The sequence below is a fragment of the Babylonia areolata genome, chromosome 3 (assembly GCF_041734735.1).
Source record: "Babylonia areolata isolate BAREFJ2019XMU chromosome 3, ASM4173473v1, whole genome shotgun sequence".
In the NCBI taxonomy this organism is placed as follows: Eukaryota; Metazoa; Mollusca; class Gastropoda; order Neogastropoda; family Buccinidae; genus Babylonia; species Babylonia areolata.
In genome coordinates, this window is record NC_134878.1 from 55,895,596 (window position 1) to 55,919,492 (window position 23,897).

Sequence of the window (23,897 nt, forward strand, 5' to 3'; positions counted from 1 at the left end):
GTGCTGCAGCAGAGCACAATACTTCACTTTCTCGATGGTTTGATTATAATGCACTTTTTTTTTTAATGAAAGAGGGTTGGAGCAGATGCGGCTGTGGTTGATGGGTAGGTTTCTTTGGAATGAACAACGCATCATACGTGGTTCATCATAATGTTGCGCTGGCAACACATCATTTCGAATAACGCGCAGCTCCTGTGCACATATTCGCCATTGATAAACTGAATCATGGCGGCGTGAGAATACGCACGAAACTTTCGATCTCAAATCTTCGTGAAAGAACTTTGGTTTAGTGACTGCCACAACTACATAACCGGTGAGAAGTTTTTTTCTATTTAGGGTTTTACCCTACTTAGAGGTAATGTACATTCACCAGTAACCGAAAGTGGATGGATAAAAAAAATAAACGGTCTGCAGTCTTGGTGTTCAGAAATAATTTTTGATTATTGGGCTTAGCCTACCTACCGATCGTATTATTTATTCATATCTTTTCTAGAAGTGTACTTTGGTGCAAGCACAGCAAAGTGACGTTGAATTTCAATTAATTTTGATCATTTTGGCGTATACAGGGTTCAGGTTTGGTTCATGACACCATTCAGCAGTTCACCGCAAAATCAAGGAAGGCAGACAGATAGTGACCAGTGTAAAAGACAAAACATGTGTAAATCACTAAATGTATCTATACCTATAGAACAGACAGGGGGAAAAAATCAAAATTATATTTGATATATTCCAGGATTCGTGTAGAATTTGGAGGATTGTTTTTTGTTTTGTTTTTTCAAACAAAATTAACTACTACAGTACTAGCAAAACTGAGATATATAAAACCAAATATTATTCAATTTACACAGGTGAAAGTGAAACATAAGCTTTATTAGTTTATACCATATACCGAAAATGGATTACCAAATCATGACATCTTTTTAAATGAAGATGCAAGGAGAGCTGCAACCCTTTATATTAACAAAACCCTACATGCCAAAGTATGTGAGGAACTAGGTAATTCAGCATTTGAAGAAAGCCTGTAGTACACTTACAAAGGAGTGAATATGAAGTCTGTTTTTATTCTGTTTTTATTCAAACTAAGAAGTTCAAAGTATGGAGTAGTGAATTAAATAAGTTTGTAGTTATAATCTTTTAGAGATGCTTTCCTCATTCAGAAAGTCCTGCAGCCAGCAAGATATGTACAAGAAACAGTGAAGACCTGCTTTGGATCATGGATGACTTAGTTTTGATATCAGACATTACACACTAAAGCCAAAAGTTACTAATAATAGGAATAGAAAAGTAACCTGCACATTTGGGTATTTGATATATGTGTCAAGACTTTACAGCTTACATAAGCTTAGATAGTGTATGTGGGTGTCTGTGTGTGTAACTTTTCATGTGTACAATACTAGTAGTAGTACTAACAGTAAATATGTATATCAGTGTATAATTTGTAATTATAATTTTATATTCTATTCTGTCTCCACTCCATTCAGTCAGTGATCATGTCAACTTTTTAGGTGGGACTCCTCTTGCAAGTTTCAGATGAAGTCGAGTTCCAGTTCAGTTGGAGCTGCTGTTTGTATTATTATGAATGAATTGATATACCTTAGTTATACACTCTCACTGCAGTTGGCAGAGATCACAAGCTATGGGGGTTTTCCAAAGGATATGGCTGCAAGTGCAACCTGCTTTAGTTATCAACAGCATAATATGAATATATCTTATTGTTGAGGACCAAGAGAGAAGCTGAGTGTGCATGAATGCTGTTTCAGTTGTGTCTTGACCTACCTGTTCCTATACACACAACCTATTTTTTCTGTTTAGATAGGTAGGCAGATAGAAAATAGATAGATATGTAACATAAAGTGAGGCCTGGAACTGCTGGTACTGCTCCATGAAAATACTTGCATTGGGGGGTAGATCATCAATGACAACAGAAAATGCTGGAAACATCCCCCACTCCTCCACTTCCATCTCTTTCCACCAGAAACAATGATTGTCCCATTTTCCCTTTGACTGGTGATGCCTTATTGGTGAACATTTGATTGAAAATGAAAGGAAAGGGCGATGGTCATTTTCTGGGAGAGTGGTGGGGGTGGGGTTGGAGCTGGCTGAACAAAATAAGCAGAAAGTAAAATCCAAAACAAAAGCAGAAAAGGGTAAAACTTCAAAGAATTATGAAGTTTGGTTGACAGCTGGTGAGAATGTTTAGAACAGACTTACGTCTAAATGAGATACATTTGGGGGGGGGGGGGGGGGGGGGGGTTGTTGGTTGGGGTTTTTTTTTGGTTTTTTTCCTTTTACTAGAAGTTTCAGTGGTAATGTTTTGATAACCCTGAAATTGTGAAAACCATTTAGCGTTTTGTGAGCTTTGTACAATATATATATATATATATATATATATATATATATATATATATATATATATATATCCTTGCAACAGAAGTTAATTTTACATTACCAAATGTCATGTTTGTTTTTATCATAAGCTTGAGTTATCAAGTTTAAAACTAAAAGGAATTTTGAATCAGAAGGCTTACTTTGAATTTTAACCGGAAAATATACATCATCATCATGTATTCTTAGTCGCTTCCAGTGTTCCATTCCAGGACATTAAGTACTAGCTGTCAAAATGACTCAGAAGCTGGATTTTACTTTTGTTGAAAATGGCTGGATTTTTGTTTGTTTGTTTGTTTGTTTTTTGTTTGTTTGTTTGGGGGGGGGGGGGGGGGTTGTTTTAATAGATTAAATGTGTTGAATGAGGAAGGGAAATCGAAATCTGGTTGTGCTAAATCACTGTACATTGGGTTGGTTTGGGTTTTTTTCTTTTGTCCTACAATTCAGTGTTTTGTGGTATGTTCCAGGAAGGGAGGCTGGAAAACACATTTGCGCTGCATCTGTCAACACAGAGACCAAAATGGCGGCCTCTTCATGTGATGTTCGGGACATTCTGGAGCTGGAAAGTCGCCCAGAACCTGAATTTGTTACGAAAGAGTCCCTCATGAATGACAATAAAAAGGTAGGGGGTTTTCGGGAAAGGGGGGGGGGGGGGGTTAGGGGGGGGTTTAGTATTTGTTTTTTTCCTTTTACTAGAAGTTTCAGTGGTAATGTTTTGATAAACCTGAAATTGTGAAAACCAGTTAGCGTTTTGTGAGCTTTATACACACACACAAAAAAAAAAATATATATATATATATATATCCTCACAACAGAAGTTAATTTTACATTACCAGATGTCATGTTTGTTTTTATCATAAGCTTGAGTTATCAAGTTCAAAACTAAAAGGAATTTTGAATCAGAAGGCTTACTTTGAATTTTAACCGGAAAATATACATCATCATCATGTATTCTTAGTCGCTTCCAGTATTCCATTCCAGGACATTAAGTACTAGCTGTCAAAATGACTCAGAAGCTGGCTTTTACTTTTGTTGAAAATGGCTGGATTTTTTTTTTTTTTTTTTTTTTTTTTTTTTTTTTTTTTTTTTTTGTTGTTAGGGGGTTAGGGGGGGGTTTAGTATTGTGCAGATCAAAACAAAGAAAAATCAATTACACAAACAAGGTGTGAATTCAAGTTGTTCATCTTGATGAACTAATTCCAGTTTCATGCTATTTCATTTTAGTTATCTGTCTTCACAAGAAATTTTGTTGGGCTTCACTGTGTGGGTGCAAGCACATGACTGTTACTAATGAGCATGTATGGTGGTCAGAAATGTTTGTAGAAAAATAGGTAGGTGTTACTCTCTTTTTTTTTCTTTTTTTTTTTTTTTTTTAAAGTTACTTCAGGTATTTAATTATCAGTGCAGTTCTTGTCAGGCGCATACTGCTTTTTCATTTGTTTGATAGAATTCACCACTGATTTTTGACTTGAACTCTTTATTTCTTTCCTCAGAAAAAAGTGAAGAAACCTGACCAAGCCACCTTCAAGCGGCCAGAGGGCATGGCAAGAGAGCTGTGGGGGCTTCTGTGGACTGACAATAAGTATTTTTGACTATTTTTAGACACAATTCAGAAAGGAATGTTTTGTCAACAGAATTGTGAAGAACAGCCAATGATGGTGGGAGAGTCAATTTATTGGCATAATGTTAGTGCAAAAAACAAAAACAAAAAAACAACAACAAACCTTCATGATCACATCACAGAAAAAAAAAAAGGACAGATATGACAGGACAATCAGACACTGTCATCACATATGTTTACTGCTTCATACATTGAATAATCAGTGTTCCCAAAGTTGTGTCATCATATGAGGACACAAACAGTACTGTGAGTACATTAAAGCAATATTATCACTGAGTTTGCATTGACTTATTTTCCTTTGTACATCTGTTCTTATCTTATTTAGAGAAAAAGAAACTTTAAAAAAATGCTGCTTGGAATTTTGGGTGTAATTCTGTTTTGATCATTGTTTGCTTTTGAAATCACCAACCTTTTTTTTATTTTTATTTTTTATTTTTTTATTTTTAGAAAATCATTGAGTTACTGAGTGGTTGCTGGTGTTTCTTGTGAACTGTTAATGTGTGTTAATTATCAAATGGATTGATAAAGATGTATTGTGTGTGTGTGTGTGTACATGCCAGAGACCCACCACCAATCTTCCCATCAGACTCCAACCAGGGTTACAAGCAAATGAAGGCAAAGATAGGCAGCAGCAAGGTCAGACCATGGAAGTGGATGCCTTTCACAAATCCTGCCCGGAAGGTGTGTATTTTAGACACCAGCAGTTCTGGCGATGAATATTCATAACCTGATTTGTGTGTATTTGTAACGTGTGTGTGTGTGTGTGCAGATGCTACAACAGTTCTGGTGATAAGTATTCATGGCTTGATTGGTATGCATGTGAAAGAAACTTGATAGATGACACCAGTGGATTGCATTAACAACATCTAAAAGAATCTTGTAAGAGTATGCAAATAAAATATGATTTTGTCTACAAATTTAACCATGTATAGAATAGATAGAATGACACTTTTCCATGTTTTATGGATGTCTACAAATGTTGCAGGCATGTATAAAGAAAGACACTTGTTTTATGTACAGTTAAGGTTGCGTCTTGTATTTTGCAAAACATTGTTCAAACATATAACATATGAAAACCCAGTAACTATGTAAAAGAAATGTAGCTTTGTTTTGAAGTTTGGGTATGTACTCTTTTTTTTTTTCATAGAAAAGCGATATGACACTTCTGGCGTATTTTTACCTGAGCAAATTAGTATTGATTTACTGCAGGTTCTTGTCAGTTCCTGATTTTTTTTTTTTTTTTTTTTTTTTTTCCAGGATGGAGCAGTGTTCTATCATTGGAGGAAAGTAGCAGATGAAGGCAAGGACTATCCTTTTGCCCGATTCAACAAGGTAAGAAATAATTTTTTTGTTTGTTTGTTTGTTTTCTGCTGGCTTTCAAAGTCATGTTTGATATACCACTTTTGGTAGGGTCATCATGAAAGCTAAAGTTGTCAGTCCTTGAATTTTCTTTATATTTTTTTTCTAACTGGTTTAATCTGCATTTTACTTCCCATTCCTTATTGTGTACCAACCAAGAGAGCCCTGTAATTTTCAGGATTATAACACAGCTTTCTTTTTATATTGTGCTGGAAATAAAAAGAAACTCCTGGATGTATGTGTTGAGGATGTGTCCACTAGAAAACGACCAACAGAATATGACTGGAAAAAAGTATGCATTATTATACATTTGTTTTGCTGTGCCCACTTTCGCTAGTCTGTTGGGGTTTGTTTTGTTTTCAATGTTGTTATGTCTTTTCAAGAGTTTAAGTTGTTTTTTGTTGTTCACTTGTATTTTACTTCAGCTGTGGGAGTCTGTTTTCTGATTTTCAAGAAGAGGACTTGCTGCCCATATTCTGTCCTCAAGATGGTTATTGTCTTTTACTTTGCAAAACACTGGCAGCTGTGCTGGGTGATTTACAGATTGTTGGAACAAGAACAAAAGGAACATGGTTTACTGATTCATTTATTCAGACAGATTTTCAAAGGACGGCCTGAAATCATGATATGCAGTATGAGTTGCTAAGCGGCTGCTTATTTCGTTTTTCCTATGATTGGGGCATAAAGTAACAACCTTCATAGTGTCTGTTACTTCAGTTGGCTGCTGTGTGTATGTGTGTATGGATGTTTGTATTCAGAATAGAAATGTACACAAAGTGGTGAGGGATGTTGAGGGTGAGTTTCTGGTGTGCCTTCCCTGCTGATTCCATCGATACAAAGACGCAGCTTGTTCATCACTTTGTGCTGGATATTCCACACATTCATTTTTCAGTGTGTCTCTGTCATGGTTCTGTAAAGTATACAGTTGTTATTTCAGGTTTTTGCCGGACTTGTACATTATTAATGATGATAAAATCCATTTGTTACCACTGCTGGTTTTTTGGATAAACACTTTGATATATGCAAAGCTGTTGATGATAAACACTCTGGTATATAGAGCTTTTAACCCTTTCACTGCGAAGAAAGAAACGTCAGAAAATAGTGTTTCAAGGCATAAATCAGTATCCAGAACAATCAGCCAAAAAGTGAGAAAACGGCCTGGAGAAATACCACTCAGAACCAATTGTGTGAATTTTCATCCTTCCACAGTTATTTCCTTTCTTTTGATGTCATCAGTGATGTTACCAAAATAAACTGTTTCATATTGAACACTATGATACAATGATGGTGATGCAGAGCTTCTGGTAAACGCTTTGATATGATAATATGATATGACGGATGATGTTAAGAACATGTTGTTACTATTACTGACAGCTTTTGAATTAGAATTTTATTATATCGTATTGTATTATTCTTTCCTCACTAAGATTCCTGTGTGTGAAATGTGGGCTGCTCTCAGTTTCTCTAGGGAGAGCATGTTGCTTCAGTGAGGGTGCAATAGCCGAGTGGTTAACTCACTCGGGGACGACAAGTTTTCTCCCTTGCTTTTCCCCACAGATGGCCCATTTGTAAGGGTTTGGAAAAAAAATTACAAAAAATACAAAATACTGTGTAAGAAAATGAAACTTTCAGAACTGGTTTATTACGTGTTGAGCTGTTACATATAAAAAAAAAATCAAATTTCTTATCTTATTTTTACAGTTTTGCCATATGTAGAAAATACTGCCAATTTTTCACCCCGAATCACCATACCCATGCTCGCTTTCTGCATTAAATTCGCTTTCTTCTTCATCATCATCCACCTCTTCAATGTCCGTCCCTTCAGTTTGTAGCATTTCAAGTACTCCTGCAACCCTAAAACATTGTCGTCACTGCCTTGTTCGCTTCACAACATTCTGAGAAGAGGCCGCTTTGCTAACAGGCTGGCACGTGAGCAGACGACCGGTCAGTGACTTTGTCAGCGTGTGTGCGAGACAGGCCACACATCCCAGACTAACCAATCATATTGTTCGATTGTGGAGTGACCCAGAATAGTGCACTCTGCTTGGCTAATCACAAGATCACGTGTACAGCACATGATGGAATTTTACTTTCGGAGAATGCTATTCCATTCCTTCGTCCGAAACCGAATACGTTTTGTGTAGGAATGCATGAGCATACCTTCGTCCGGAAAGAGTTAAAGCATTGGACTTTCAATCTGCGGATCACGGGTTTCGAATCTTGGTAACGGAGCCTGGTGGGCATAAAGGGTGGAGATTTTCCGATCTCCCAGGTCAACATATGTGCAGACCTGTTAGTGCCCCATTCGTGTGTATACTGATGCAGAAGATCAAATACGCATACTAAATATCCTGTAATCCATGTCAGCGTTCAGTGTGTTTTGGAAACAAGAACATATCCAGCATGCACACTCCTGAAAACGGAGTATGGCTGCCTACATGGCAGGGTAAATTAACAAAATAGTCATACACGTAAAATGTTAATGTCTGTTCGAGTACATGTGTGCATGACTGAAACCTGATTGAATGACACAGGAAACGAATGATGAGCGCCCAAAAGGTAGAGAGCTTGTTATGCAAATGACCCCATGTTTGTAAAGCACTTAGAGCTTGATCTCCGACTGAGGATAGGCACTATATAAGTATCCATATTATCAGAGAGCATCATCCCCCTGTTTTTTTCCTACCTGGAAGTATATTTGTTTTCTTATCAAAGTGGATTTTTCTACAGGTTTTTGCCAGGGACAACCCTTTTGTTGCTATGGGTTCTTTCACATGCACTAAGTGCACACTGCACATGGGACCTTGGTTTAACATCTCAGCTGAGTGATTTATTCTGGTTCTTTCACATGCACTAAGTGCACACTGCACATGGGACCTTGGTTTATCATCTCAGCTGAGTGATTTATTCTCACAGTTTTTTGACAGATGCAGTAACCGAGTGGTTAAAATGCTGGATTTCAGTCTGTGTTCGAATATTGGGAATGAAGCATGGTGGGTAAAGGGTGGAGTTTTTTCATATTTCCCAGGTCAACATATGAGCAGACCTGCTAGTGCCTGAACCCCCTTTATGTGTATATGCACATAGAAGATCAAATACGCACGTTAAAGATCCTGTAATCCATGTCAGCTTTCAGCAGGTTGTGGAAACAAGAATGTACCCAGCATGCACACCCCCAAAAACAGAGTATGGCTGCCTGCATAGTGGGTAAATAGACAAAACTGTCATACACATACAGTGTTACATATCTGAGCGTGTATGTGTGCGTGCCTAAAATCGGATTGAATGACACAGGAAACGAATGATGAGCGCCTAATAGCAGCCATCAGTCAGCTGTGCCCAGGTGCAAATGACCCTGTATTTGTAAAGCACTTAGAGAAGAGGATAGTCGCCATATAAGTATCCATATCAAATTGTTCCAGACAGTGGATGTTCCGGTGTACTCGGACCTGGAGTACCAGCAGCACCTTCACGACGAAGGTTGGACGCGGCAGGAAACGGACCACCTCTTTGACCTGTGCAAACGTCTGGATGTTCGCTTCATTGTGGTGCATGACCGGTGGGACAAACAGCGCTTCCGGCAGCGCAGTGTGGAAGACCTGAAGGAACGCTATTACAGTGTCTGCAACACTCTGACCAAGGTGAGCGTCTGTTGTGTGTATGTGCACACTGGCTGCTTTCGTTGATGTTACAGTGTGAGTGAGTTCCTAGTATTATAGTACTATTTACCTGCGAGAGGTGGGTTTTTTTGTTTTTGTCGTTCGTGTTGTGGTTTGTTTTGTTTTTTCAGTGTATTTTAGTTTCAAGTTTGGCCATTTCCAGATATGAATTCTGTCAGTGAAAAAAACATTACAGTGATGAGTTGTATGACTTTTATTGTAAGGTAGTATTTCTTTGTTTTTTTGTCTTGTTTTTTGACTTGGATGTCTCCAGAATTGCTAGTCATAGGCAGAATCAGTGATATCCAGCTACCATTTGTCAAAAGAAGAAACATGAATGTAAAAAAAATGTATGTTTTAGAAGCGGATCTAAAATGTTAATATCTGACTTTGTGATCTGTCTATCTCCGCCATTCTTCACAGCTGACAGGTTTGAACAAAAACGCCAAAATATTGGGTCCTGTGCATTATGATTGTCATATCGGTGTCACAGAAGGAATTTTCTTTTCCTTCATGTTTGTGCCTTTCAGTGTCGTCTGGTTGCTCGTTTCACCCCCTCTCTTCCCACCCCATTCCTTCTCTCTCCACCCCTTTCTGTCGATATTATGCTGAAGAGGCAACCCCTTTGAAATAAATGAATATATTAACTCTCTCCATACGAACGGCGAAAGAGACGACGTTAACAGCGTTTCACCCCAATTACCATCATCAAAATATTGCAGTCGGAAGGCTCTTATACTGAAGAGGTAAATGTTGACAAAGAAAACCAAAATTCTGATGACGGAAGCTAAAGGTTGGGTCATTCAGACACCCACTGGACATCCGAGGGGTCTGTGTAGAGGAGAAGAGAGGACTGGCCGTACTGAGTGAGTTAAAAATGAAAAAGTGTTATTTGTGCTCCCTCCACCCCTCTCCTCTGTACCCCCCCCCCCTCCACACACACACACACACACACACACACACCTCTCCCCCCCCCCACACCCCCTTTTTTTTTTTTATAAAGATTTGTTGTTGTTGAAGCCTTATCTTTAAATTGCACATTATGTTGGGTTTTTTTTCAGTTTGCTTCTGTACTTTTTTTCACTTTCTGTATTAGCGTGATGTTGCCACACTTTGTTAGAATCTCAAACCATCTACGTTTTGATGCAGGTGAGAGCACCCCAAGGATGTGAACCAAAGGTGAAAGGGTTTGATGCTGAACATGAACGACGTAGGAAGACACAGCTTATCAAGCTTTTTGAGCGAACCCATGAACAGGCAAGTCACACTTGTTGGTTTCTTTTTCACTTGTGTTTTTTTTTGTTTTGTTTTTGTTTTTTGGGGGTTTTTTCAAGTTGGTTATTGCTGTTGGCTCAGTAGCTGTCTTCAGTTTTACATCTTTCCACTGTATTAAAACAAACAATAAGATATTAAAAAGTAGACAAAAACAAGGGAAAACGTGTTGAAAGGGGAGAGAGAGGTATGTGTAGGTGTATGTACATAAGTTACAATAAGAATACTTTATTACCTCATTGAGAGAAATAACTTCAGGTGCAGCAAAACAAACATAGACAAGTACTCAACACATAAACATGCAACATGACTTCATTAAATAGAAGAAATAAACATACAAGACATTCATATGAAATTTTAAGAAAGCATTGTGTATGTACACCTAAAATGCTGTAATTAATAATCACCGTAAACATGTTGAAAATGTTGACACGTTATGTTTGACAGTGTGAAGAGGAGGAATGAATTCCTGATCAGTGAGCTGAAGAAGATAAACATATAAGACATTCATATAAAAAAGAAAAAAAAGTATTGCCAAAAATGTTGTACTTAATAATTATCATAAGCATGTTGATAGTATTCACATCATGCTATGTACGTTTGTTTGACAGTGTGAAGAAGAGGAGTTCCTGATCAACGAGCTGAAGAAGATCGACATGCGGAAGAAAGAGCGTGAGAAGAAGGCCCAGGACCTGCAGAAGCTGATCACAGCCGCCGACAGCAACGTGGACGCTCGCAAAACTGAGCGCAAAACCACCAAGAAGAAAATCACCCCGCAGATGAAGTTCAAGGAGGGTGGGGTGAGTGTGGCAATTAACGGAACGGCGACAGAAAAGCTAAAAAGATGTTGGTTTGGTGTTCCTTTCTTTTTATATGGTGATACAGATAGTGTTTTAAAAAAAAATTATAATAAAAAAAAAATCTTTTTAAGAAGACAGAATGACTTGAAGAGAGAAAATAGTAATGATTATGTACGTTTGTATATCATCATCATGGTAGGTTTAGTGCTCATTCTTGATTTAAAATGGCAGATGTTTTAATGAGGGTGGAATTGATAAGTTGTAAGCTTCTTTACACCATGTGGTCACACACACACACACACATTCATACGCACAATATATTAAATGAAATAAGATTAAATTAATAAATAAATGACAAAAAAAGATCAATAGTGATAAGTAGATTGATGGATGATGGATCAAAGTATACATTTACAAAACATAATGAAAATCATCACACTACATAAAACCCTTCCAACACACAAGTGTATGTGCACTCGGGCGTCATTCACATGCACACAAACACACAAGTACACACATATGACTTGACATGAAGAGAGAAATAATGATAATGATGTACAGCGTCTTTTGTCTCTAAGAGCTCAGGGAACATTACACTGAAAGAATAGGTTGCAAATGACATGAGCCTCTCTCTCTACCTCTCCACCATTACCCCCTTTCTGCCTCCTCTCCCCTCCACCCATTCACTGCTCTCATACCCTAAATATACAAAGTTGGCAGGTGTGAGGGGGGGGGGGGGGGTTACAGAAGTAGGAGACCAAGAATGTTTACAGATAGTTTTGAAAAGATTAGTTGTTGTTTTTTTTAGTGAAGAGCAAAAGGCAGAGACTGAGTCTGATGAACAGATTTGATGTTGAAGGTGGTTGCAGAAATGAGGAGCAACACAGAGGAAATGGCATTCACGATAGGTTCTTGTATTGACACAGAATTTTCAGAAGGTAATAATGTAAAGAGAATTTGTGGGAATATAAGCACTGACAAAGTCAAAAGATAGGTCAAGTGAAGTTGCAGAAGCAGAGAAGCAAAATGGAGTATAAAGGAATATGTGTGATGTGAATTTATTATGTATTGAGAGAATAGTGGAAAAGTGCTAGCCAGATAACGCACCATTCAGATATAACCCAGATCTCAGCACAGAGGTTACTTCTTGTCTTCAGAGATGTTTTCCAACAACATTAAAATGTTTACATGACAACCTTAGTCACTCAACATGGCTGCTGTCATCATTATCGACATCAGTTAGGATAGTCAGCTTCATCTTGATTGATCATCATCATTATGCTGTCATCATTACATCTCTTTTCTTTGCTTTTCCCAGTAGTTGTCTGACTGTTTTGACGGCGCAATAGCCGAGTGGTTAGAGCGTTGGACTGTCAATCTGAGAGTCCCGGGTTCGAATCACGGTGATGGCGCCTGGTGAGTAAAGGGTGGAGATTTTTACGATCTCCTAGGTCAACATATGTGCAGACCTGCTAGTGCCTGAACCCCCTTCGTGTGTATATGCAAGCAGAAGATCAAATACGCACGTTAAAGATCCTGTAATCCATGTCAGCGTTCGGTGGATTATGGAAACAAGAACATACCCAGCATGCACACCCCCGAAAACGGAGTATGGCTGCCTACATGGCGGGGTAAAAACGGTCATACACGTAAAAGCCCACTCGTGTGCATACGAGTGAACGCAGAAGAAGAAGAAGAAGTCTGACTGTTTTCAGTACTCAGACACTTATTCTTTTCCGATGCAGTATTTTTTTACATCACAATAATACATGGTGAAAGTGAAAGAACAATAGAAGCGCGTTACCTGTGTGTTTTTCAGGCCACTCCTGAACCAGGTGGAATCAAGTTCCCAGACTTCAAGCAGTCAGGTGTCTCTCTCAGAAGTCAGAGGGTAAGACTGTGGGATGTTGAAGTTTGTGGTCATAAGTGAATGGACGAATGCTTATAAGGGGGAGGGGGGGGGGGGATGAGAGAAAGGATGGTGGGTAGGTATGGATTTACAATGGATGTGTAATTATTATAATGGGAGCTTGCTTGTCTTGTGTTCATCTGTTTGCAAGCAGAAGACATAAGACATTTTATGTATTTGTGTGCAAACCATAAGGTATTCTGTCTGAATCTTGTATCCCTTCATAATGCTACACATTTTGTGATTTAATCCTATCCCACTCGGAAGACCTGCCACATTTTGTTTGTATTTGTATTTCTTTTTATGACAACAGATTTCTCTGTGTGAAATTTGGGCTGCTCTTCCCAGGGAAAGCGCGTCACTATACTACAGCACCACCCATTTGTTTTTGTATTTTTTTCCTGCGTGCAGTTTTATTTGTTTTTCCTATCGAAGTGGATTTTTCTACAGAATTTTGTTGCCATGAGTTCTTTTACATGCGCTAAGTGCATGCAGCACACGGGACCTCAGGTTATTGTCTCATCCGAATGACTAGCATCCAGACCACCACTCAATGTCTAGTGGAGGGGCCATCACTCCATTTTCGCCTTGAGAATCCCAGAAGACCCACAAGAACCCGCTGAAAGCGGATTTGGTACACTGTTTTCCATATTTGGTATGCCATGAGCCTATACTATAATGCAGATGAGTGAGGTTTGATGGGTGACTTCCATTCTCAAGCCACTATTAGTAATTTACAATGCATTGATAGATTCAGTAATTTTTTAGTGATAATTTTTTTTTTTTTTTATCGTGAAAATTTTAGTCGTCAGTCAGCAACGGAAATTGGCTGCGGAGATGGTTGTACAGTGTTGTGGGCTACACAGATTATGAATAAAGTGGATTTTGAAGGGTTTGAACTGAACAAGGTGGTGAAACGTGAAGAATCTGATCTGAATCTCAGCCTTGGGGTCAACAACAAAGAACTTTCAGTTTGAGTCAGTCTCATCAGAAGATTCAGGCAATAGTGATGACAGAGGTAATGAAAATATTGATTTTCCAGCTGTACAAAGGGAAAGTGGGTATTGTTTCATCAGGTAGTTGATCAAAATGTACAGACTGACACACAGTAGCATTGCGCACACAACAGGCAGTACTGGCAGATCATCAGGATGTGACTACTTGTCTTTTTTTCCCCAAATATTTTTACCAGCATTCCTACTTCCAGACCAAGTAAAGTTGGGTTGTTGGGTTTTTTTTTAACCTGAAAATAGGTATGAAAAGAAAAAGAAAACACTGTTTGTACATTGTTAATGTTAGTCAGTGTGCGTGTATGTTGTTCATAAATCATCTAAATGTGAGTCTGTCAGTGTGTAGATAAGTATGTGGTATCTGTAAGAGAAAGTGTTTTTATAGCACTGTTGGGGTGTGGGGGTTTTTTGTGCTTTTTTTCTTTGTTTTTATTTTCCTAGACATTGGATTTTGTTCCATTGTGTTATCATTCACTGTAGCTTCGTGTGGTAGAAGAAAGTCTGTGGTACTGTTACTGATTCTACCTTTAATGATGTGGAGTCCAAAAGGAAGCCATGTGTTAATTCCATATCATGAGTGTGTTACTCCTGTATACATTCTTTGTGGAAAGAGATGATTTACTTGTGTCACTGAATTATGATTGGAATCAACAATTGATTATTTGTGAAAGTATGATTGATTATTTGCACAAGTATGTTTTTAAGACCTGGGATTTTTTTTTTTTTTTTTTTTTAATGATTTTTTTTTTAAAATATGTATGTGTGTGTGTGTGTTTAGATGAAGCTTCCAGCTTCTACAGGACAAAAGAAGATGAAGGCCATTGAACAAGTCTTGGAAGAACTGTCCATTGGTAAGTTTTGCTGTCATCTTTGCTTTCAGATTGAAAACAAAAATGTAAGAGGAAGTAAGAAAAATCAACAACAGAATACTTCATTTTCTCCAGTAAGAAAAAACATATGGAATTGTATATGTATATAACGTGATCCCTTCAGTGCCAGGGGTAAAACAGAAGGTGGTGTTTCAAGTCATTAAACAATATCCAAAACAATAAGCCTGAAACTGAGGAAATGGTCTGGAGATACACAACTCTAGATAAACTCTGTGAATTTTCAGCCTTCCAGAGTTATTTCCCTTCTTCTGATGATGTCATCAGTGACATCACTATGCACATGTCACATATGTCCCCTTACTCCCAAGTTTTGAAAACCAAACTGAGTGTCGAGTCATTCAGATAAAATGATAAGTCGAGGTCCTGTGTGCAGCATGCACTTTGCACACTGAAAAAGAACCGATGGCAAAGAGAGTATTGTCCTTTGGCAAAATTCTTCAGGAGAAACCCACTGTGATTTGTACACAAATAGATATGCATGCGCTGAAGGCCTAACGAGGCGCATTGCATTATGCTGTTGGTCAGGCATCTGCCTAGCAGATATTGCGTTGACTCTAGGGATTTGTCCGGATGCAGTGACGCCTCCTTGAGAAACTGAAACAGAAACTAATGGGTTTGAAGGGAACAAAGTTGAACCGGAAGGTGATAAGGAACAAGAGGGGCATGGGTTGAGATGGGGATGGAGGGATCTATCTTTATCTTGAATGTTTACATCATGTTAAACAAAGTGAGTATAAAGAATAATTTGAAAATAACAGCATACATTTTTTATTGTCTTTTATGTGTGTGTGTGTGTGGTCCAAATTGTTCTTGATCAGCATTACCAGTAAACAGTGTGAAAGGAGTCATACCTAATTTACATAAGGGGAAGTAAACTAACTAAACCTCTCAACCAAGATCCAAATTTTGACAAAAAGTCAAAAGGCCACAGTAAAGTTTACATCTTTTTGGTATGATCAACATCTGAAAAATAAGAGATTTCTATTGACATCCTGTGTGCGTGCATTTCAGAGTTCAACCCAATGCCAACGGAGGAGATGGTGCAGCACTTCAACGAGCTGCGACAGGACATTGTGCTGCTGTACGAACTGAAGTTGGCCCTGGCCTCCTGTGACTACGACCAGCAGATGTTGCGACATCGCCATGACACCCTTAACCCTAACAGCAAGGTCAGTGAGTTTTGCACACCATCCTCAACCCTAACAGCAAGGTCAGTTAGTTTTACACACCACCTTCGACCCTAACAGCAAGGTCAGATGGTTTTACACACCACCCTCAACCCTAACAGCAAGGTCAGTGAGTTTTACACACCACCCTCAACCCTAACAGCAAGGTCAGTAAGTTTTACACACCACCCTCAACCCTGAAAGCAAGGTCAGTGAGTTTTACACCCCGCCAACCCTAACAGATAGGTTGGTGTGTTTTACACACCTGTAGCCCATAACAGCAAGGTCAGTCAGTTTTACACACACACCCCCCAACCCTAACAGATAGGTTGGTGTGTTTTACACACCTGTAGCCCATAACAGCAAGGTCAGTCAGTTTTACACACCCCCAACCCTAACAGATAGGTTAGTGTGTTTTACACACCTGTAGCCCATAACAGCAAGGTCAGTCAGTTTTACATGCCCCCAACCCTAACAGATAGGTTAGTGTGTTTTACACACCTGTAGCCCATAACAGCAAGGTCAGTCAGTTTTACACACCCCCAACCCTAACAGATAGGTTGGTGTGTTTTACACACCTGTAGCCCATAACAGCAAGGTCAGTCAGTTTTACACACCCCCAACCCTAACAGATAGGTCGGTGTGTTTTACACACCTGTAGCCCATAACAGCAAGGTCAGTCAGTTTTACACACCAAATCTAACAGATAGGTTGGTGTGTTTTACACACCTGTAGCCCATAACAGCAAGGTCAGTCAGTTTTACACACCTCCAAATCTAACAGATAGGTTGGTGTGTTTTACACACCTGTAGTCCATAACAGCAAGGTCAGTCAGTTTTACAATCCCTCAACCCTAACCGCAAGGTTGGTGAGTTTTATACACCCTCAACCTGAACAGCAAGGTCAGTGAGTTGTACACACCCTCAACCCTAACAGCAAGTTTGGTGAATTGGATACACTGCTCTGTAATCCTCAATTCAAACAGCTAGGTTGGTGAAATGGATACACTGCTCTGTAATCCTCAGTTTAACTACAGATACTTAACCGTGACCCACTAGTGCAGACTCCGGCAGGGGTCTGATTCCTATCCTGTGCAAACTACTACTCGCCTATGCGGTGAAAACGAAAGTAGCTATGGCCGATAACCTCCCAAAGTAGGTTACCTCCCCTTTACATCCCTGACTAACGCCCTCTTTTTCCGGCAGCCATCTTGACTCCTGTTCCTGTGCTCTGCATACGGCTAATTTTTGACTCACTTGTGTAAACAAAGTGAGTCTATGTTTTAATTTTTCATATTTTCTGTCTGTCTATCGATCCTTTGGCGCTCTCGTTTTGTGTCTGATGATGAATCACAACAGGTCACAAAACTACTTGGCCTGATTGGGCGACCTCAATTCAAACAGCAATTTTGGTGAATTGGATACACTGCTGTGTAATCCTCAGTTCAAACAGCAATTTTGGGGATTGGATACACTGCTCTGTAATCCTCAATTCAAACAGCAGTTTCGTCCACTGGTGTCCTGCAACTATTCTGATTTTTCTATCATTGAAGTTGGGTTCAGTGAACATGAACAGACTGAATCGTTAGCTTGATGCATCGCTTCTGTGGTAGTTGCACAACAGGCCATCACAGCACACAGACAGTAGAACAGGTGAGCCCTCCACCTTGTCGCGCTATTCTGCACTAGTTAGGTCACGGTTAAGTATGTGTAATTAAAAGGAAATTTTCTATCTAAAATTACGTTTAAATAACATACTTACCGTGACCCAAATTTAAGACCCCCCCGTCCTCCCCGCTTCCTGTTCTCCCTGCTCGCTGCGCTGGTGATGGCATATTGCCGTCAAAAGAGGGCGCTAGCCAGGGGGACAAAGGGGAGGTTACCTACTTCCAGGAGGTTATCGGCCGTAGTTTTGTTTTCTCCGCATAGGCGGATAGTAGTTTGCACAGGACAGGAATGTCAGACCCCTGCCGGAGTCTGCACTAGTTGGGTCACGGTAAGTATGTTATTTAAACGTAATTTTAGATAGAAAATTTCCTTTTAAAGCAGCCTATGTCCGGTGGAAGACCCCTGTCTTCCCTACAATGGTTTGTTAACTGGAACACATGGAGAATGGTTTGCCTCATTTTCAAAAATGGTTTCGGAACCATCGACAAGCAAAGACAGTGGTCCCGATCAGTGGACATCTATGACTTTTCCGTGCAGTTCAAATGATTCTGAATAACAGTGGAGAATGATCTGCCTTTGTCTAATGATTTGTTAGATCATGAAGGTGATGGTGACAACAGTGCAACATTTGTCATTGTTCTGTCATGCTCTCGAAGCAGATGGCATTTCTTTGGGAGTGACACTGACTTTGACAGTGAGTGCAGTGCACATAATGCAGGAAGGGGCATGGAGGGAGACGAGTGATTAAGACAAGAGTTTGTTGGCTAGTCTCCGTGTACGTGAGTGAGCTGTTGCTTTCAGTCAATACTGACACAGAATAGACAAAGGCCAATAATCCATTATTCTCGTGAAACCATTCCTTGAAAGTGCAAAGGACAGGAAATACATGTCTTTATATTTTCATGCTTTTTGTCACTGATCAGATGACTTGACTGGTTTGTAAAGGAGGCAAACCAGCATGCACAGCAGACATTTTAGTCCAAACAGTTACAATCTGTAGCGAGTTTTATGAAAGAGTTTGCCCACTGTTGGAAGAAGTTAGCTTCACAAAGCTTGACTGTCCAGTTTCAGAATATATGATTGACTTTAAAGTCAACTGAACCCACATTTGTCATTGTCAGGACAGTTATTCACTTACATATCTGCAAGAGTTGTGCTTCTTTTAACTCACTCCAGACAATGGAAAGCTATAGTGTGTAAGACACGGTTCCGGACGACAGAACGCTGTAGCGGTTTCGACAATTAAACACATTTCCACATTTTCCTCATGGGGTAGCATAACAATTGCAGCTACACCGGGCATTGCGAACATGTCAAGGGTCGAATGGATGGTTTCTTCATGAGATTCCATAACAATACACTAGCTGGCAAGCCATTGACCTTGGCACCCCACATGACAAGCTAATCTGCATACATATCGAAAATGGCGTTGCAGGAGATAAAAGTGGAAATTTTTGGAGCAAACGTTTTACTGCTGCTGAAGTGATTGAAATGCTTCAAACTGAAGGTTTCGACATTGATGAGGATGATTAAGACGTTGAACAAACTCCACAATGAAGAAAGCTACTGGCATGAAGGAACCGACAGTGACTCAGCTTCTGAGGGCAGTGAAGAGGGAGGGGGGTGGGCATACATATGACATGAGGAGAGGGGTCAGTGGGTCAAGTACAGCAATTTTCATTCAGTTACTTTTATGTTTTATATTTTTTGTGATTTTTTCCTAACACTATCAAATGGGTTGTCTGTAGGGAAAAGCAAGCGAGAAAACTAATCGTCCTGAGTGAGTTTTAACTTTAACCTGTTTTATTTTCAGTTTCATCTACAGGTATAAACTGACTAACATGTCATTTCCAGCTGTATTTTGTTTGATTCTTTGTTTATTCGGGGTTTTTATATGTGTTTGTTTTTGCTTTTTTTGTTTGTTTCTTTGTTTTTGATATTACATCGCTCTGGTGATATGCAGGTTGTGGAGTTATCCCCCCTGCTATATGAAGACAATGACAAAAATTGAAAACTTTTTTTTCTTTTTAGTCCTGTTCTGCATGTTAAAACAGAAAGAACCTTTGCCATTATTTCCAGTTAATTGTGGACAGAACAGTAAAAGAACTAAGAAAACAGACACAAATAAGGGGAAATTATGTTGATTTCATGAAGCAGTTGAGAAAATAAGACTGATGTGACAGTCGTTCACAGATTTGAATGACGACAAGTTGTGTCTTTGTCAAGCTAGCCATTTGCATTTTTTGCAAGAAAATTTCATATCATGATTGTTTGTAATCTGCATGGATGAAAGTACTTTTGGATGAGAACTGCCCAAAATATGCTCAATTATTTTATATGCAGTAATTGCACCAGTAAGTTTTGGAGAAGGTGTTCAGGTATTTTGCTGATGTTGAGCAGGTGTATGTACAATTTGATTTATATAGGTTATCAACCTGTAATTTTGTGTATCTCCAACTGGACACAAGGTGTTTCATGGAGATTGATTAAATGCAAAGGGATTGAATAATTGAATTTTATGGGAGGGGGTTGATATGATCATTAGTAATGGGGTATAAAAGTATCAGCAGTTGGAGCATCACATTTGTTTTTAGAAGAAAAGAAAAAGACACAGAACACTTATCTATGCTAAAAAGGTGCACTTCTTAAGAAAAAAATCATTGTTATTATATTTGGACTGAATTCTAAGTTATTTACTTGCTGGTTTTGTTTTTTGTTTTTAATACAGACCAGAGCAAAGACACAGGTGCATAATTTTCCCTGAACTTTTACAACCTAAATAAATCCTTGCAACATTTGTTTGAGAATTGTGAGCAACTGATCTCAACACTCAGAACAACAGACCAAACAGGATACTGATGCATGCTGTAATATGAGCACCATTGCAAGTGAGAAGTCATCACTAACAGTTAGACTTTACAGCAGCAACATTTATATAGATCAACTCCAGTCCAGCAACTAGTGTTACCCGCAGTCCATGGACACTAATGTTTTGTTTTAATCTGGAGAACCACTGGAAATAAATGATTTAGACCACACCTTGAAATGATTGAAGACTTGTCTGTTCACTATTCACATATTACAAACCTAGTATTCTTCAGGGTGCATAATTAGGATCAAACAATTTTTTTTTTAATCGCAGCATCTTCAGTGAAAATACCACAAATGATCTGAAATAAACTGCAGTTTGGTTGTGATGGACCTGTGTGTAGCATGCCCTATAATGGGTATTTGTGATCAGCAACACAGGGCAATTGCCACTGAAAACAGGGTGGGTTGTGGGGTAGCAGAAAAACACACAAAAAGTGCAGTTTATTCTGCACACAAGAATTCTGGATATTTTGAAGTCCAGACATGGAAAATTCAGTGACAAAAGAGAATAACTCCCAGAGGCTAAAATCAATTCTGAGAAGATTCCCTCATGGCACCCTCACACACACACACACACACACACACACACACAAACACATACACACACACACACACACACACACACACAAACACTTGTGTCTTTCATTTGCATGTGTTTTATCTCGTGTATTCCATTTTCTTGTCTTCTGTGTGCGTTTTGTCTTATGTCCTCTATGCCCACAAAAAAGGTCAACCACAGGTAATCTGGTCTGAGTGCTAACATATATATAATTATATATATATATATATATATCCCGCAACAATTGTTCACCAAACGAAATTATAACTCACAACACGTTTAAACCCTTGTCACACCGGTTCCTCCTCAGCAGTCGGTGACGCCAGTACCACCACCCACTGCAGTGGGTGGCCTGTCCACCCCCTCTCCCGGCATCCTGTCAGGGGGCACCACCACGGCCCACAACACCCCCACCCCCACCCCCACCCCCACCACCCCCAGCCTGCCCACCCCTACGATGGCTGGCCCCTCGTCAGTGGTGATGGAGGAGGACAGTCTTTTGGCTGTGGAGCTGGAGTCGCCGGCCATCACACCCAACCTGGGCACCATGGGGGACGAGATCGTCGAGGACGCCTCCCTCCTGTCCCGGCGGAAGTCTGGCGAGATTGACGTGGTCGGCACGCCTCAGGTAAGCTGAGCTGAGTAGTTGTTGTTCTTCTTTTTTTCTTTTTTTTTCTTTTTTTTTTTTTGTTGTTGTTGTGTCTGTGTGTTTAGTTTGTTGGTTGTTTTTTGTTTGTTTTTTCTTGGGGGGAAAGGGGGTGGGGGGGGGGGTATCTGGGTCTTTTTGTCTTGTCTGAAGAAGAAATCTCTACACACAAAAACCTCAACAATACATGCAATATTTTTTTTGTCGTGAAGGAAAAAAGTCTTTACGTTGGTGATATGCTTATAGTTTGATTTTTTTTTTAAACATGTTGAAAATAGCACAGTCTTTACGTTGGTGATAATGCTTATAGTTTGATTTTTTTTTTTTTTTAAACATGTTGAAAATAGCACACAGTGTTGTTGATAATGCTTATGATTTGTTAATACTTACAGTTTGCTTGGTGATAATGATGATTCTTTGTGTGTGTGTCACTGTGTGGAGAAGAAATCTTTCATTGTAAATCCACTGGTCTTTTTGGTGGGTAAAACCCCATTTTCAGCTGAAGGTAAATGATAGAGAAGAAATTTCATGAAGATGAGAGATAGGAGAAAAAGATGTATATAAAACACAATGAAGTGATATACCTGGGCATCCCAGCTCCATGTAAAAGCCCTTCCATGCAAGTGCTTACACAAGTCTTTTCACAGCACTGTGGCAATTGTAGCCAGCTTTTCCCAGGTATGGTAGCCATTTTCATTCAGTTCTTTTTCAGTTTTTTGTGCCATTTCCTCATGCCTCTGCTGTCCATTGAAGGGCTACTCTTGAAAGTACATCTAATGGTATTCTTAGTACGTGGCATGTTCAGTACCATTTCTTTTGTCTGATCTCAGGAAGGATGGCCAGCATGGAGGTTCTTTTCTGGAGTCAGTGTTTAAGAATTCTGCCAAAACAGAGGCAACAGTTCTGGAATGCTTCTAGTTTTAGGCCCGATGCTCTTTGCAGCTTTCAAGGACTGATCTGTACAAGAGCGCTGAAAACATAAGAAGTAGAAAGAACTTTTTTAATGACAATTTCAGGGTCATAGAGGCTCCACTGTATTGTTCATTAAGGGAAATGAATTCAAGTAGTTTGCCTGAGGATTTGTACAGTGTTTTCAAATAAACAGGAAGCCAAAAATTGGCTCGATGGTATGCCATCAAAAGTCCTAAGTCCAAACCCAGTGGCAGCAATAACAGCTTCAGTGTAAATGGTATGGTACTGTGGGGTGAATCCATTAACGTCCCAGATTGTCAGCAATATTTATTGATTCATGTATGTTTAATAAAATACGTTTTGACATAAAGAATTTGCAAAAATATTTGATGTGACCATATAATTCATGTTCTGATCTCATTTTTGTCCGAAAAAGTGGTGGCAGAATGGTTAGGATGCTTATCTGCCAATACAGCATCTGTGAGGGTCTTAGTTCGATACTCAGTCTTGCCCTTTCTCTCACGTTTGACTGGAAAATCAAACTTTCTAGTCAATTGTCATTATAATGACCAGTGAGACAATAAACCTAGATCCTATGTCATACTTGGCACACTGAAAAAGAACCCTTGGTAACAAAAATGTCGTTCTCTGGCAAGATTCCCGTAGAAATCCACTCCTGATAGGAAAACAAGTATACAATCAAGCTGTGAAGGTGGACAAGCACACTGGGTAATGCTGCCAGTCAGACATTTGCCTTGCAGGTGCAGTGTAGTAATTAGTATGTATGGGTTTGTCTGAATGCATCGATGCCACCTTGAGAAATTGGAACTCTCATATCAATGATGGATTACTTATTTTGTCTCTTCTTTTTCAGAGGAAAAGAAAGGCTGCCATGGACCAGGTGAACTTGTTGAAGAAGATGAAGCAGAAGAGCTGAACAGTGGGTGCATGTGAGGCAGTGAGTAATGTGCAGGAAGTACGCATGAATGAAAGGTTAGAGGAAATTCAAATGTTCTGGACTCCATCGACAGGGTGTAGGTGTGAATGAAAAGTTAGAGGGAACTAAAAATATTCTGGACTTGATTGATAAAAGTTTGTAAGAGATGTATTTGTCCACTTTGTTTGTGTCCATGATGTTGCTGAGAACTAAACCATTGAAACTGTGTGTGAC

The 23,897-nt window shown here is 39.3% G+C and overlaps 1 protein-coding gene across 3 annotated transcripts; it reads left to right on the top strand.

Annotated features, from left to right (window-relative positions):
* The first annotated feature begins 179 nt into the window (after window positions 1-179).
* LOC143280134 (DNA methyltransferase 1-associated protein 1-like) lies at window positions 180-23,891 on the top strand. 3 transcript variants are annotated; one of them, XM_076584696.1, is made up of 13 exons: window positions 180-313; window positions 2,853-3,007; window positions 3,879-3,963; window positions 4,560-4,687; window positions 5,264-5,338; window positions 8,788-9,006; window positions 10,174-10,281; window positions 10,908-11,096; window positions 12,916-12,987; window positions 14,794-14,866; window positions 15,917-16,074; window positions 21,479-21,796; window positions 23,601-23,891. In XM_076584696.1, the coding sequence occupies exons 2-13, from the start codon at window positions 2,906-2,908 to the stop codon at window positions 23,661-23,663; spliced, it is 1,590 nt and encodes a 529-aa protein (XP_076440811.1). In that variant the 5' UTR covers window positions 180-313; window positions 2,853-2,905; the 3' UTR covers window positions 23,664-23,891. The 3 variants fall into 3 exon arrangements, with proteins under 3 accessions (XP_076440811.1, XP_076440814.1, XP_076440813.1); XM_076584699.1 differs by having other exon boundaries at window positions 21,482-21,796; XM_076584698.1 differs by having other exon boundaries at window positions 190-309; window positions 2,851-3,007.
* Window positions 23,892-23,897: the final 6 nt, after the last annotated feature.

Coding starts and splice junctions, on each gene's coding strand:
- LOC143280134 (XM_076584696.1), top strand. CDS start 2,906: ATGGCGGCCTCTTCATGTGATGTTCGGGACATTCTGGAGCTGGAAAGT. Junction 3,008..3,878: donor TCATGAATGACAATAAAAAG/GTAGGGGGTTTT, acceptor TTCTTTCCTCAG/AAAAAAGTGAAGAAACCTGA. Junction 12,988..14,793: donor TCTCTCTCAGAAGTCAGAGG/GTAAGACTGTGG, acceptor GTGTGTGTTTAG/ATGAAGCTTCCAGCTTCTAC.